The following is a 15,680-nucleotide window of genomic DNA, read 5'->3' as shown; positions in this document are numbered from 1 at the left end:
TAATGCTCCGTCTTTGTATGTCTGTATATTTTTTAACAATGTTAGTGTCACCTAAACTAATAAAGGATTGCGTCACCATTTTGTAACTGTTATGAAAGTGTACCAACGCCAGGTGGCAGTGTCACACCTGGCGGTCCCAGAGCGCTGACCATGGTGCTGAAAACAGCCGAGAATAACGCTTCACTTCTTTTATACAAAATTAAAATTATTACTGTCAGAAAAATTTGAGATTTGAAAATATCTTATATTATCTGCTAACAAGGAAAACTCTATTCAATTATTATGTTTTTAATAAAAAAAATGATGATTCTGCAGATAGGAAAAAAGTGAATTCCACAAAAATTCGATACTCACATTTATGTATTATCATTATTATTATTTTAGTTGTTGTTGTTGTTGTTGTTTTTCTCACTCCACATAATTTCAATTACTTTTTTTATCATTGTGTAGAAAAGTCAGTAAAAAACAAGTGCAGACAATTACAACACATATACGACTCAATAAATGATACAAAGTAAGACAGGGACAAAAGCAAACTGAGGAGAATAATAACATAACATAAGACTACAAAGTTGTTCTTGTTGTTGTCAAAGCAAATACAAGTTTGTTTACAGTGCAGTGTCATTTATTCTTTATTCTTTCTTTATTTCTTCATCAATAAAACAAGATTCAAAACGTGTTATCTGACACAAAGGACATGTTCTTAAAGCTTATTTTCTCACCGAAATGGCAAAATCCACTTGTTTCAAGAAAATTAAATTCTTAAAAAAGAAATCGGCATATTGATTTGACTTGCAGCCTGAAGAGCGACATAGATAAATAAATGAATAAATAAAAAATAAAATAGAAAATATTTAAGTTTTTTCATGTCTATACAATAACTCCAACATCTTCACTGACTCAGACGCCGACTAAACAGACACAAACAGCCCACTCCGTTACATGCTCACAGACACATGACGCATTTTCCATCACTGGTATACATACGCAGCATCATTCTCCGTCAGCAGCCGGGACTCGCAGTTCAGACTCTCTCTGCTACACGAGACAGTCCACTATGCGCTCTTCAAGGTGGGACGGTGTGATGCGCACCAGGCTCTCCATCAAGTAACGGACGCTCTCCCAACACTTCGACAATGGAGGGCACAAACAACACGACAGCCTGGTCTCAGTTTGACAACTCTTCCAACAAAACCCCCAAACCCGAAGACGAGGAGGTGAAGCTGAGTTACCAAGTGGTCATATCATTCCTGCTTGGCGCACTCATTCTGTGCGCAGTGTTTGGGAACGCGTGCGTCGTTGCGGCCATCGCCTTGGAGCGGTCTCTACAGAACGTGGCCAACTACCTGATCGGCTCTCTGGCTGTCACTGACCTGATGGTGTCGGTGCTGGTGCTGCCCATGGCGGCGCTTTACCAGGTGTTGAACCGGTGGACTCTTGGACAGATTCCGTGCGACATCTTCATCTCTCTGGACGTGTTGTGCTGCACGTCGTCCATCCTGCACCTGTGCGCCATCGCTCTGGACAGATACTGGGCAATAACCGAGCCTATAGAGTACATGAAGAAGAGGACGCCGCGGAGAGCCGCGGTCCTCATCAGTGTCACCTGGCTCGTCGGATTCTCCATTTCGGTGCCGCCGATGTTGATCATGCGCTCCCAGCCCAGCAGCATGGCAGAGGACAGGGCGAACCCCAAGCAGTGTAAGATCAGGCAAGACCCCTGGTACACAATATACTCAACTTTCGGGGCTTTTTACATCCCGCTGACGCTAATGCTGGTATTATACGGGCGGATATTCAAAGCTGCCAGGTTTCGGATCAGGAGGACGGTGCGTAAAACGGAGAAAAAGAAAGTGTCCGACTCCTGCTTGGCGCTGTCCCCCGCCCTGTTCCACAAAAAGACTACCGGCGACGCGCAGGGCAAGAGCTGGAAAAGGAGCGTAGAGCCCCGGCCGCTGCCAAGCGTCAACGGCGCGGTGAAACACGCGGAGGACGGCGAGTCCCTGGAGATCATCGAAGTTCACAGCAACTTCAGAGGCAACCTGCCGCTGCCCAACACCCCGAGCTCCGTGCCGCTGTTCGAGAACAGGCACGAGAAGGCGACGGAGGCGAAGAGGAAGATCGCGATGGCCCGGGAACGGAAAACGGTGAAGACTCTGGGGATCATCATGGGCACCTTCATCCTCTGCTGGCTGCCCTTCTTCATCGTGGCCCTGGTCATGCCTTTTTGCCAGGGGTCGTGCTACATGCCCCGCTGGCTGGAGGATGTCATTAACTGGCTGGGTTACTCCAACTCTTTACTCAACCCCATCATTTACGCGTACTTCAACAAAGACTTTCAGAGCGCTTTCAAGAAAATAATCAAGTGTCATTTCTGCAGACCGTGACGGTCGTCGAAAAGAGGAGCAGCCCTAAACACAAACAGCCTATAAAAGACATTGTTGTGAAGACAGAATGATGATAAAACAGAGAAGAGGGCTCACAATGATTACTGTTGATCATCACCATCGTTATCAGTGCTGAAATACTCCCAGAGATGTCCGTATATAAAGCTGTGATCGTTTGATTGAAAGCTCCGTGTTCCTCATCCTGTTCTGTAATGTTCAATAAAGAAACACTTTTTCATCACTTTTCAGAAGTCATGATTTAAACACTTTATGTACAGATTTACGTGTTTTAAAATTATGCAAATGATATGGTTTCCAAAATGAGTGGTGCACTAAGGGGGAAGAGAGTGGAGGTATAGGGTACATCTCCTGTAGCCGATAACAATTTTAATAATCGATTATTCATTTAAGAAGCAAAAAGTATTTTCTTTGTTTTATATCAGTGTAAATAGAGATTTGGGACTACTGGTCAGACAACAGGAGACGTCAGGGTGCTGACGTCACCCTGGGCTCTTGAAAATTGTGATGAGTATTTTTCATTATTTTCTAATATTTTATAGCCAAAAATAATTTCAATAATAAAGACATTTATAGATAATGAAAAAAAATGTTGCAGCCCGCCTCCTATTGTATTTTACTCCACATGCTCAAACACTTTAATATTGTATATTAGAAAAAGAGAAATTAAGGATCCAACTGAGCACTCAGCAGACGCATTTACAGCATTTAGCTCAAGCTCTTATCCAGGGCACAATTCCGTATATATTCTCATTAAACATCTGCATTGACATCTGAAAAATCTCCTGCAACATTGTCTTGTTCCTTAATCTTGTAGGATTTTTCAGGATTTTTCTTCTTTCAGTGCAGATAACTGTCACTCAGCACCTGCAAACTACTTATGGATGTGCATGGAAATGATGGCATTGAACATCTGGCTCACAATGTGACACTTTTTTGCAATGGAAGCTGTCAAGTGGAGTATGTGACTGTGTTGCTTCCGGTGGATTAGATTTGTTTTTCTCTCTGTGTGTCTAAATAACCTCTTCAACCATATTGACCTAGGATGGTAACAAAGTCAAAGCCATAAGCATTGTTTAAACCACACAACTTTATTGTCAGAAGATACCAAATATGTCAGGGAAAAGTGTCAATACAGCTAGAATATTTAAATTGGATGGAAAGGTGTATGGAAAGTTTAGATCATTTGATAGTGTCTCAATAAAACTTTAATCTCCATGTTAAGGGGTTAATACGTAGTACTTATGAATTTAAATTAATCACAGTGGGACTTTAGTTCTTGTCTTAAAGTCTTCACAGGATTGCATCCCCTGCAACAGAAAATGTGTCACCCTCCTCAAAGTGTCTTCAAACAGCATCCTGAGCCCCCAAAGTGTTTCCCCTGAGCTCCACCTGCAGTCTGATCCTCTCATATCATGCATGTGTGGATCTGCTTCTATCTCGGGGCTGATGTGAAACAAAGACAATCCTTATTACAGTTTGAAAAAAAAAAGAATTCCAGGGGTGGGGGGGGGGGGTCTCAGATGTGGTGGGTGGGTGCGGGATAACAGACAGACAGTCAGATAGAACCCCCAACACCCCCCCCCCCCACACACTCTCATCCCCACACACGTCATGAAAAGGTTGCTGTTGACGTGGTCGAGGTGCTTCTCGTAGAGCATTTTCTCTGCCCTTTTCCTCCATCACTCACAGCCTCATAACATATAAGTCCATCTTAAAAATGGCTGTGAAGGGGGCGCACGGATGGATGCTGGAGAGGTGGTCGCCATAGCGACATATGGTGGATGCAAACACCGGGGGCCGGAGGGGCAATTACCTGATCAAAGGGCTGCTGCCAGGCAGGCATACAGAGGTGTGTGTGAGGGGCCCACAGCTGGCAGCTACCGCAGACAATAAGCAGGTGTGGTTTTTATTCTTCTTCTTTGGCTTAGAGTGTTTCACTGTGACTGCTGATGTGCAGTAGGTCTGTGTCCTGTGATCCTCTCTCAACAAGAGTGCCACAAACTTTTTTTAAAGTTGTTTTTCTCCTTTTATTTGCCAATAAGTAACCCAACAAGGTTATTACACTGACCTTTTCCAATTCTGTCTGACAGGATCACATACACATGTGTTCTGTTTGCTTCATTCAAGCTATGATGTTTCGATTGACTGAAATATCAAAAAGAAAAAGTCCTAGTTTTATTTCATGGCTGCAAATGAAAATATTGTAGATGTATTGAGCATCAATTCCAAACACATTTTCCCAAAATTCAGCCTGACATATTTGGTATCTTTGTAAATATATAAATGTCCATAAGGTTTTAAAATAAAGTTTGAACAAAGTTTTCCTGCATGAAACGAGTGCTTGTCCTGCCAGAGGTTAAAGGATAACTTTGGTTACAACATGGGTTCATTGCTGAGATCTACAGAGACATTGATAGTGCTGTAGTCAACAAAGAGGACAATGAGCTCACGTCTTCATGCTTTTTCTGGTACTTAGGGGGTTTAACCTAGAGGGAGTTTATATTCCACATTTTTAATTTAATAAAACAAGTAATGACTAAATAATTGATTAAAGGATTAGCATTTCTTCAGTGTGCAGACCACAGAAAATCCAAACAAACAGGTCAAAATGACACTGGAAAAAATGTGTAATGTCTTTGTGTGGCATTGTGGGGACTTGAAATCACAACCTCAGTATTGCTACAATCACGGCTCCGGCTCCAGACATCACTGAAAACAAGTTAGACGGGCAAGAAGCATGAGCAGTCAGATAACAAGACCTACCTACATTTTGAAATATGCTGCTTGGCTGTACACAGTATAATAAAGTATAGTGAGCACAGACTCACTCCTCTGAGTGTCTGTAAATCCATCAATATCACAGAGAAATCAGTAATAAAGAACATTTTCAGTTGAGCCAAACAACACTTTTTTTCCCCTGCAGTACGGCACTGCGTTATTGTGTGCTGTCACATCGAGACAAAATATAAAAAGAAAAACACCAAAGTCCGTATTGATGGATTTCCTCCACAAGACAATTGTTAATGCTGTCTCTTCAATGCCCAGTTCCTCATGTTTCACAGTCACATTAGTCCTTTTGACAAGTGACATTTCAAAACACAATTCCTCAAAACAACAGCAAACAGCAGCTTGAGGACAAACATCACCTGCTGACTAAATCATTACACATTGCAAATTCAACGACGTCACTTGTGTAATGTGCAGGACCATATTAAAGACTCCAAAGCACTGTAACACTACATGGAATATTGCAGATGCTTGTGTATTTGCCAGGTTTCCTCAGAGACTGCGGCCAAGAGTACTTGGCTGTAATCACCTTGCCTATTGGAGGAGGTGAAGAGTGTGGATCCATTTTCTTCCACACACTCTTGAACTATTCAGCCATGTTTGCCTTACGGAGGCGCTGACGGCGTGCTGCTGTCAGAAGAATTACGTTACGGGCTTCCACGGCCTCGCAGGGATAAACCCTTCCTCGTCTTTTTTTTTTTTTTTTTAGTTCTTCTCGAAACGGTTGTTGCTAACAAGCTTAAAGGAAAAAAGCAGAACAGGAGCTGCAGATGATTCTCTCTTAAAAGGAAACAACCTTACATTTAAAATAGCACTTATATGTATTTTATAGGAAATATAGGGGGCAAGACAAAAATACAATCCATTATATAAGGAGAATATAGGTTCTAAGAATAAATTATTTTGGGAATAAACAACAGCATATGAACTCAACAAAACTAACTAACCTTTATCTATTTTTTAATAATATAGCTCATATTATGAGGGGACTTTTTCTGAAAATTAAATTAAATTACAGACTTGTAAAATAAATGATTAAAATAAACTATTATTCCTACGTAGGAACATTTTTGTAATGCTGGTGACCCTCTGACTTCAAAGTGAGTCAATGTAACGTTTACTGAACAGTGGCCACAAAGACTACAATTGACATTCATGAAATTAATGCTGAATGTCAAACTACTCAGGGCTTGATATTTTCAACCACTTGCTTGGACCAAACCTTACTTGTCCAAAATGCAAAATGTAAGCCTGTTAATAGATCAATAAAATCATACAAAACCAAAAATGAACATGCTCTCCTTAAAGCCAAAAGACTCCATTGACAGAATCAGCTCCGTTATTCAGACATGCAGCACTGTGCTGCCCACCGTACAATAACAGCAGCACAGGTGGAGAAGGGTCATGAAGCCAGCAAGGTGATCCAGTGAAGTAGTTATATACCATTTGTTTATTAGCCAACATTAGCCACCACAAGCTACCGGTCATACCAAACCAAGTGACATGCAATTGTTTATTATAAGTTGCATTGTGTTGCTTTAAGTAGTGTTATGACTCAGCAATACATTATTATCTACTCACAGGCCGGAGCCACAACAAGCGTCAGTAATGCTCCATCACTCTAACTCATACAGTAACAATTAACTCTCTCACAGCTCTTTTCATCAATGCAATTAATACTTTGCTTCCTTTAATTAAAATCGACTCAGCGAACTTCAGATCCAAAGTCATACAGTTTTGAGAGTGTAACTTGTTGACGGGGATCCTGTAAAACATGATTGCTGGTCATGCACCAGTGTCTCTCCCGTAGCTTTGAGCAAGCAAATGAAGTCTCTGCTGTGAGGTCTTCCAACATATACATCTTTATGAAATGAACTTCACCAACCCGAGGGCGGTTTTTGTCTGGTGCTGTGGCCCTGCAATTGAGCTGAGCTGAAGTAAAAGGAAAATATAATTTACATCCGAACTTCAGTGGTCATGGTCCGACTTCGGTATTTCAATTTTCAAATGTTTTTCAATGTTTATGTTCTTTCAGAAGCTGCTATCCCCCGTATTTGAATTCCTCTCTCAAATCTTAAAGGGTGGTCTGTTTTCGTCTCCCTAAGCCCGACCCTATACTCAACCTGTAGCAGCTGTCGGTGATGTCACTTAGTTTTGGAGCATTAATTTTAAGTAAGACATCAAACAGAGGCTCAGTGTTTGTTGTCGTGGTGTTTTATACCCACTGCAGGTGTTTCTTCTCTGGATGTGTCAGCTAATTGCATTTACTGAGAGTTGCAGGTGAAAATATGAAATGAAAAGTTATGGCAATTTTCAAAATGTTATTATTTTGGCATCTCATTTTTCTTATTTTGCTTATTCAAAAAAATACTCACATTTTTAAACAAATGTGAGTATTAAAAGCTTGTGATGGATTGTTGACACTTTACTTTAAGCCTCCCCTAAAATTAGTGCTTATAAATATTAAATATACATTTAATAAATTGTTTATAAAACACTATTAGGTAGTTATAAGCAGCTATAAGGATATTTTAAGTGTATTTTGCACAGTATATGACAATAATTGATATATTTTATATAATTACAACTGTGTTTTACTCTTTTTTTTTTTACTTTCATACAGCAGTACTCCACTTCTGGCCACAAGAGGTTGCTATTTTCAACACTTGTATGTGCTCACAACCACAGTAGTGTGTTATACATCTATTATGTTTATATACTGCCTATAAATAGTGGGACAAGTGCCTTGTTTTTCTCCTTTTAGGAGAAACAATACCAAGCGCTAAAGATGCTTTCTTATAACATTGAGGGGAAGTCTGTATTTGACTTACTATAGTGGGACAGTAATGTTGTTTGGGCCTGCCTGACCAACCTTATGTGTCCAGAACAAGATATTACAACAGGTTCTGGCCTGTCCATACATTTTGCAGTTGAAGGTCTATATAGGTATATATAATTTTTGACCACTAAGTGGTTTCGCAGTCCGTGTTCATTTGCCGCAAACAGCCAATGCACCAACTCTATAACTCGGCAGAAACTCAAATCATTTTTCATTATTTTTCTCCATTGTCTTCTCCTTTTTACTCTTATCTTTGTATGTTAATTCATTTCACTTATAAAGCCTTGAGAGGAGAACCATTATTTTAGCTGAAGTTGAAACATTTTCATGTTGAGTGGATGTGCCATTAGCTCGATTTGTGCTGTCTCTGGTCAAATTAGTGTCTATTTCTCTCTTTTCACTGATTAAATTAGCAATCATCTTTAAGATTCACCGAACACGTCTTAAGAACAGCTAAATCATCGGTACGTTTGTTCTGTCCAAAACATAGTACTCTATCATAGGTGTAATGAATATATCAGCCTAGGGGACTCTAGGGGCTTAAAAGTTGTCGTCTTGCTGGACATTATCTGTTTAATTCTAGTTTACAACACTCATAAAGTAGACACAAATGCATAGAAATGAATAATATTTTCATGAACACTGTTGGTGTAATCACTGAGAGGGGACTATGACTGTTAAACAGGCAGTGAACATATATCCCAGGGTAGATTTGTTCATGAACCTATTGTGGTCAGTTCCTACATAGTAAAAACTGATTTTGAATGTTTAAATAGCATCACAACACAACATTCTAAAGCACAGCATCATTTGAAAACAGCGAGCATGTGTCACTTGGCAGAGCAATTTCCAGATGTCCTCACACAGAGTTATTAAGGATAGATCAATGCATGACATTTTCCATCTGAAGATTTTGACTGCATGATTCCATCATTATCTGATATTTGCCTTTCCCTTATGGTTAAATATCATGCAGATTGTTGTTAAGATCACTGTGATAAAGGATAACTCTGAACATATTCCATCATTTTCTTACTGCCAATAAATCATATAAAAATACCAGAACCACCCTACTATAAGGTATTGTCTGCATCAAATGCCTGATATATGTTACTAGCCACAGGGGTTAATTGTTCCCAAACACAACTATTATAAAAGCATGAAACATCAAACTTTAGGTGTTTATCTTATTTATTTATATTAAACAGAGAAACTCTGATGGGATGAATGTTAAGAAACTAAAGAAATGTTATGCTGATTTGGTCATGACAGCAGGTAGACATAACATAGATGTGTGTTTGTGAAATAATGATCAGAACATTTGTTTTATATTGTGTTTAGAACTCTGGGTCTTTGCCATGATGATAGAAAATATGGTTTTAACTTCCGGTGGCTGTGCTACATTTTTAAATCATCTTGTTTACCTTTTTATAATATAAATTGTGTCACTCAGAAGATGTGTCTGTATAATTAATGAGCCCATATATTTATAAAATGTACGATCTCAACTCAACTGACCATGTGTATTGGCATTAAAACTTCCATCAAAACTGAATGTGTTCCAACTAGGTGGCAACCTCCGGTTTTGGCTAATGCAGAAGTGTATCTACTGACCAGCAGGGGGCGACTCCTCCGGTTGCAAAAAGAAGTCTGGTTGTATAGAAGTCTATGAGAAAATGACTCTACTTCTCACTTGATTTATTACCTCAGTAAACATTGTAAACATGAGTTTATGGTCTCTATCTCTTCAATACAGCATGATGTTCAATTAGTAGATTATGGTTCATTTAGAGTCACATAGACCATAAAGTGGAGTATGCTTTAGGGCGGGCTTACTGCGATTGACAGGTCGCTGCCGCTACCAAAGCCGTATACCGCGTCTTTACGTCACTCTTCTGCATTCCAAATATGGTCACCTCCGTTCATTGGTTGTGAAAAAAAACACATTGCGACGGCTGTAGTTCAAGATGGCGACTGCGAAATCGCCAAACTGGAGTCTTTAAACCGGCAGTCCACAAACCAATGGGTGAAGTCACGATGACTACATCCACTTCTTATATACAGTCTATTGTTTCAATTCAATAGTCAATCAAATTAAACGTACACTGATGTCATCAGGAGACGTTTCGCCTCCACTTCACCGCACTTGCCTCTCAGTTTTACCATTAAAGGACTTGTTTTGGTAGCATGCAGGGGTGACGACACTGAGGCCAAATTGGAAAAATTACCATTTCCTCTCACTGTGGCAGCAGAGATGAGAAGAGGACACATGCAATTACCAACAATCTGCACTTTGAGTCAAGTGCTTCTGGGACAAACAGTCATTTAGGGAGCCAGCATCAGATTGATGAACCAGCAGAGTGTCAACTATAAAACAAATCTGTTCCACACAAAACTGTCTTTACATTTATTTCAGGAACAAGGACACGCAGTTTAGTTAAAAGTTCTCTATCAGGAATCAGAGCATATCTATATCCTCCACACGGCTCTCAACATGGCGACGGTTGAGCCGGCGACTCGCAGCTAACAGTGGCAACAGCACTAACTGGAAAAGTTAACCGAGGCCAGCACAGCGATTTTGGGGCTATTTTTGTCATTGTATTTTTCCATATTAAAGGTCCGTCTCTGAAGAAGGAGTGAGAGCCGCCATGGAGCCGCTGCAGCGCACCAGCTGCTTAGCGTGAAGCTGACAGGGTGGAAAGAGACAGCAGAGGGAAAACAGCGTGTAGAGCCGCCATATTTTCACATCTTACTCAGTGAATTAAGGATTTATTTTTACCAAACAAGCGTTGATTGTTGGAACAGTGGAACGACTAACAGACTGGTCTTGGTGTGTTTGAATTTAGTTTCGGAGCAGTTTGAATGATGTGTGTTTTACGATGAGGTAGTGTCTTAGATCGTAGTAAAAACTTGAATTCTGAAGGTGTACGGTTGTATCTTTTGGTTTAAGTGTAAGAGTGACGCTTGTGTGCAATGCAATACGCACTACGTTTACCATCAGCACTGATTGGACAGCCACATGAAAGGTGGTGAATTCTCCCACTACAGAATCCTCAGGTTAGCTGCAGATGGAAAAACAGCTCCCTCTGGTGGAGAAACTGCAAAATATGAATGGATGAGTGAGTGAGTGAGTAACAAACCAGTTCTAATAGGTGCTTTAAGTTATACTATACATGCATAAATTGCATTTAAAAATGTCATACCCACCTGCTTATGAGAACCAAAAAATCGATGACAGTGGCCCAAGGTGTATTTTTACCGCAGTATGAAGAGTTTCTGTGAGCATTCTAAAATGGATAAATAACAGTTGAGATGTAAACCCCCAATTAATATTATTCAGATCCAGAACACAAACACATTCATCCTTTCATGACCTTCCCTCGTTTGATTTAATTGCAGCAGCCGTATATTGTTACAAATGTCTTTCCTGCTCAGCTTACAATGCTGCAGTACATGCAGGGATTGAGTTAACTGGCTTCTAGTATGGAGACAGCGGCCTCACTAACGGACTTTGATACAGAAGAGACTGAGGAGGAACGGCACGCGAGGTCTCGGTTTTCAACAGAAAACAACAAACTAGCGCCAAGTAAAACAGCGTCGCTCATGAATTTACAAACTATTGTTGAATTATAAATGAGAGGCATGCTGGGTAAACATTGTTAAATTGAAAGAAAATTCAAGTTAACAGCTTGTTAGGGTCAAGGTGGATGCTCGGGCTGTCATATCCACAAAAGACAGATGTTTTCTGTGTGTCGGCTGGGCTACTTTAGAGAACGATCAATTTGTAAATGTCTTTGTCTGAGTCACAGAGGAACACGTTATTAAGATGTTGCGCCTGTAGGCTACTAATTGTATCTTTGCTGTACTGTGATTTTGAATGTGTTAATGAGACAAATGAACAATTTAAAATGCATGTCTGAGATTGTGAGAATTGTTTGAATAAAAAAAACATCTTCTGAGTCATGATGTAAGACTGTCAGTGAAGGAAATGCAAAGTAAGACTGCTACAGAGAGAGAATCAGAGGAAACACAGAGAGTGGTGTGAAACAGGGAGGGACCCTGCCATGGAAAACCGGCTGAGGAAATGCCTCCCATTTGGGGAAACAATGGGTTCTCCTACAATGACTACATTGAACAAATGAAGACAATACTGTATATCTCAGGAATATTAACTATCAGCATTTAAGGGGAAAAAAGTGAAGCTAAGCCAACAAATTAAAGGTCAGGACTCTCTCACAGATAATATATTTGGTTGCGAGGCATTACAGAGGGAGAAAGTTTGGTCGACTTGTATTTTTTTGTTGTGGAATGCAGGAACACTTTCAGAGTTCACACCATATGAACTTTATATCAGGTTTCTCTGACGCTGCCCTGTGTAGTGCCATACTTTATCAACTCATCTTTCATCACTTCATCTCATTCTCACAAGCTGTGAGCTGTGAGCTGTGGGCTGCGACTAAAGTCTTCTTTTCTTTTGGAAAATACACATATTCGTCTGCTGGGGAAAAATAAAATGAGAAGATAACACTCTAATATTTATAAGCATGAAATAAGATAGCCTCTCTCTATCAAATTTTAAAAATAATATATATATATATTTATATAAAACAACAGCTTGCTGATTTACACAAGGTTATGTACCAAGCTACTTTTTGACAATTTCCTGGAGTCCAGTGCCCAGCATGCTCTGTATTGTGGTTAAAGTTCTCCAGAAAGCCTACCGTTTTACAATTTCAGGAAAGTTCCACGATGGAGGTTTCTCTGACTTAATTTAAAACAAAGCAAACTATGATGAAGATTAGCATCTCTGAAATTGAAGCACTCCTCTCTCTACATAATTGGAGTGACAGTTGTAAACCTCACTGATCTTGGTCTGAAAGTGATTGGTTAACAGACGAGCAAAAGCTGTGGTTACTGTATTAGGTGTTGTAGCAGATGAGGTATCAGACACACTGTAACCCTACCAGTAACTACTGATAACAGGCATTCTGTTCACAAAGTTGCTATTAACAATATAAACCAAAACACTAAAGATGATACTGGAGATTGTGAGACTCTCAATGATGAGCACTTATCAAGGCAGAGCATATAAGCATGAACTTTCTTATATACCTCCAGAACAAGTGTCAGAAAACACGTGAGATTGGAGAAGTTCTTTTGGGAAAGACTGTCACATACTTCTTCCACCAGTCTAAATTAAGATACAACTCCACTTTCCAATGGACCAAAACATAATTACAGATGTTTTGCTCCTAACTGCAATTTTCTTGCAGAGGTCTGGCACAAAGTCCAGTACACAGCATCCTGCACAGCATAAAGCACTCCAACCAAACAATCATCTCCGGGTGATAATCAGTTCGTCAGCAGTGTTTTTCACCATGTTGACGTCTCCAGTCATGTTCTGCCTCAAAGGTCAGAGAGATGAGTGCTCAAAAAGTATGACTTTCGATTGGTTGGAGAGGCTGGAGAGCCTGGAGGGCCTGAAAGCTCCGATCCGAGAGTACACATCTGCGTCTGAGCAGGCGCCCCACGACAGGTGAGGGCTGGGCGGGGTGGTGTGGATCGCAGGCAGGGGGAGAGGGAACGCCAGGACGGGAGGTGTTGGAGTGAGAGCGGGTGGAGTCTGCAGCAGTGGTGGAGGCAGGACAGGATGTGGGGGGAGTGGCAGAGGGGGCGGAGAATGCACCGGTGGGGGCGGAAGTGGGGCGATGACAGCATTTGTCACGGTGGTAACGGTTTGGTCAGGTTGTGTAGCTTCAGGGACCGCCTGTTCCTTGGTTGGCAAGTCCTGACACGACGCAGCGTGTTTGAGTGTGTAGGTGGCGGAGCGGTAGAAGCTGTAGTACTCTAGCGCGTGCCTCGCCCTGGCCAACATCAGCCTGCAGGACACAACACAAGTCAGACACAAGCCAGCACAAGTTTTTGTATTGTTTTCCTTTATTTATATACATAAACTGTATATAAGAAGTGCAGCCGTAGTGACCGAGACGACACGCATTGGTTTTGAAGCCTCGAGTTCAACATTTTGGATGTCACCATCTTGGTTTTTTGCAACCAGAAGTGACATGAGAGGGTGGAGCTCAGTGCAACCAAACGCTTAATAAGACATTTTTTGGCAACCAAAATGTTGTAAATAACTTTCGTGAAGCCCAAAACACACAACGAAAACACAGACAACTCCAAGCCCGGACAACGCTGTGGTAGCAACCTGTCCATCACAAGATAGCTGCTATATTAATAACGCTAAGTGTGTGTCTCAACTATAGAGCCCATATTGTAATACCTGAAAGCTACCCCTGCAAGCCAATCAGACATGAATTATTCTTTGATTAAATGCACAAAAAGCTGTGAAGAAAACAGACTAACAGTAAGGAGGGTGTAAACAGCAGAACGGATTTGGTCTCATGTGATGCGGATCAAGTTGGTTTTGTTACATCACGTATTGCTCCGCGACATGCACACACCTGTGTCTCAGCTGTAAGAGTTTGTACAGCAGCAGCAGAATTAAAGCTCCAGCCAGAATCACCAGAAGCACGGCCACCCTCGCATCCAAGCTCCAGCATGACTTCCCAGCGGGTCCGGGTGAGCTGCAGGTCCTGGGGGGTTGTGGTGTCTGGAGGGGTCCCTCCATACCTCGCTTAGGATTGATGATGGCCTGGACCAAGACGGGCTGGAGGGTGTCCAGCAGGTTTGGGTGTCGGCTCCCGAGTACATCAGTCTCAGGCTGGGGAGGGATCTGGAGAGAGGTGCTGCTGGTTGCCCGATGACCAACCGGCATCGCTGCCAGGATTGATCCAGAGGGGCTGAATAGTTTGATGTGACACACTCACAATGAGAAGTTTCTGAGGAAGCGGCTTCAGAAGGCTTTATTAAGTGTTGGATGCTCTGTAACATAAAAAGGCTCCCAATCACTGCATGTTTCCAAATGAAGCATCTAACACAAGATAAATAAAAATGTGCCTTTTGTGTGATTTTACATCTACTGTATACTCTATACTGAAAACAACTGCCTACTGTGGCCGAAAACGACACTATGAGAGCAGTGAGAGTGAACCAAAACAGTAAACAACAGTCTGACAACTCACAAACTTGGTTAAGCCGAGGGGAGCTGCAGAGTCAGCTGATGGGTTCAAAGCTAGGCCATAGGGTACCTAAATTATCATGATTTTATGAACAACCACGCACTAAATGGCTAATAATCTGAATTTATTTAAATTTAACTGTGGTTGTTGGTCATGTCTTTGAACAAGTGTATTGATCTCAAATTAAATTTACTGTCTATCAATTGGAAAAATATAAGACAGAAAACAAAATTCCACTTCTAAAGGAAACCTGTCTTGAATTCAAGTAATGTTTATCTGAAAATGCTACCAAAATTGAAACTTACTTCATTCAAACGTGATGGCGTTGCAGCAGGTACATTTAAAACAGAACGAAACAGAAAAACTGAACACAACAGGAGCGCTGGTTAAGAACTGAGTGGCGTTCCAGGACCATATGCAAAGTCCTGAGCACACACCAATGGGAGGAAGTCAGTGAAAACAGCAGGAAACAGTGCACTTCCCTAACACAGTATACAGAGACATGATTGGAGAGCACTTCCTATCGCCATGGATACAGGAAACTGGTCAAGGATGTCTTTCTTT

The 15,680-nt window shown here is 41.1% G+C and overlaps 2 protein-coding genes across 3 annotated transcripts; one reads left to right on the top strand and one right to left on the bottom strand.

The window, feature by feature from the left end:
* The first annotated feature begins 1,036 nt into the window (after positions 1-1,036).
* htr1ab (5-hydroxytryptamine (serotonin) receptor 1A b) lies at positions 1,037-2,601 on the top strand. Its single transcript, XM_031855796.1, has one exon. It carries the CDS (start codon positions 1,137-1,139, stop codon positions 2,385-2,387), a length of 1,251 nt encoding a protein of 416 aa, XP_031711656.1. The 5' UTR covers positions 1,037-1,136; the 3' UTR covers positions 2,388-2,601.
* A 7,241-nt stretch (positions 2,602-9,842) lies between these two features.
* LOC116388130 (uncharacterized) lies at positions 9,843-15,520 on the bottom strand. 2 transcript variants are annotated; one of them, XR_004213054.1, is made up of 4 exons: positions 15,422-15,520; positions 14,499-14,919; positions 11,242-13,913; positions 9,843-11,132 (listed from the first exon to the last, which is right to left on the bottom strand). XR_004213054.1 is itself a non-coding variant. In XM_031855765.1 (3 exons), the coding sequence occupies exons 2-3, from the start codon at positions 14,810-14,812 to the stop codon at positions 13,448-13,450; spliced, it is 780 nt and encodes a 259-aa protein (XP_031711625.1). In that variant the 5' UTR covers positions 14,813-14,919; positions 15,422-15,520; the 3' UTR covers positions 9,843-13,447. The 2 variants fall into 2 exon arrangements, 1 of the variants encoding a protein (XP_031711625.1); XM_031855765.1 differs by having other exon boundaries at positions 9,843-13,913.
* Between the last annotated feature and the right edge of the window lie 160 nt (positions 15,521-15,680).

Source organism: Anarrhichthys ocellatus, unplaced genomic scaffold (genome assembly GCF_004355925.1).
Source record: "Anarrhichthys ocellatus isolate YVR2014 unplaced genomic scaffold, GSC_Weel_1.0 scaffold16, whole genome shotgun sequence".
Taxonomy (NCBI): domain Eukaryota; kingdom Metazoa; phylum Chordata; class Actinopteri; order Perciformes; family Anarhichadidae; genus Anarrhichthys; species Anarrhichthys ocellatus.
This window is presented reverse-complemented; position numbering and strand designations above follow the sequence as displayed.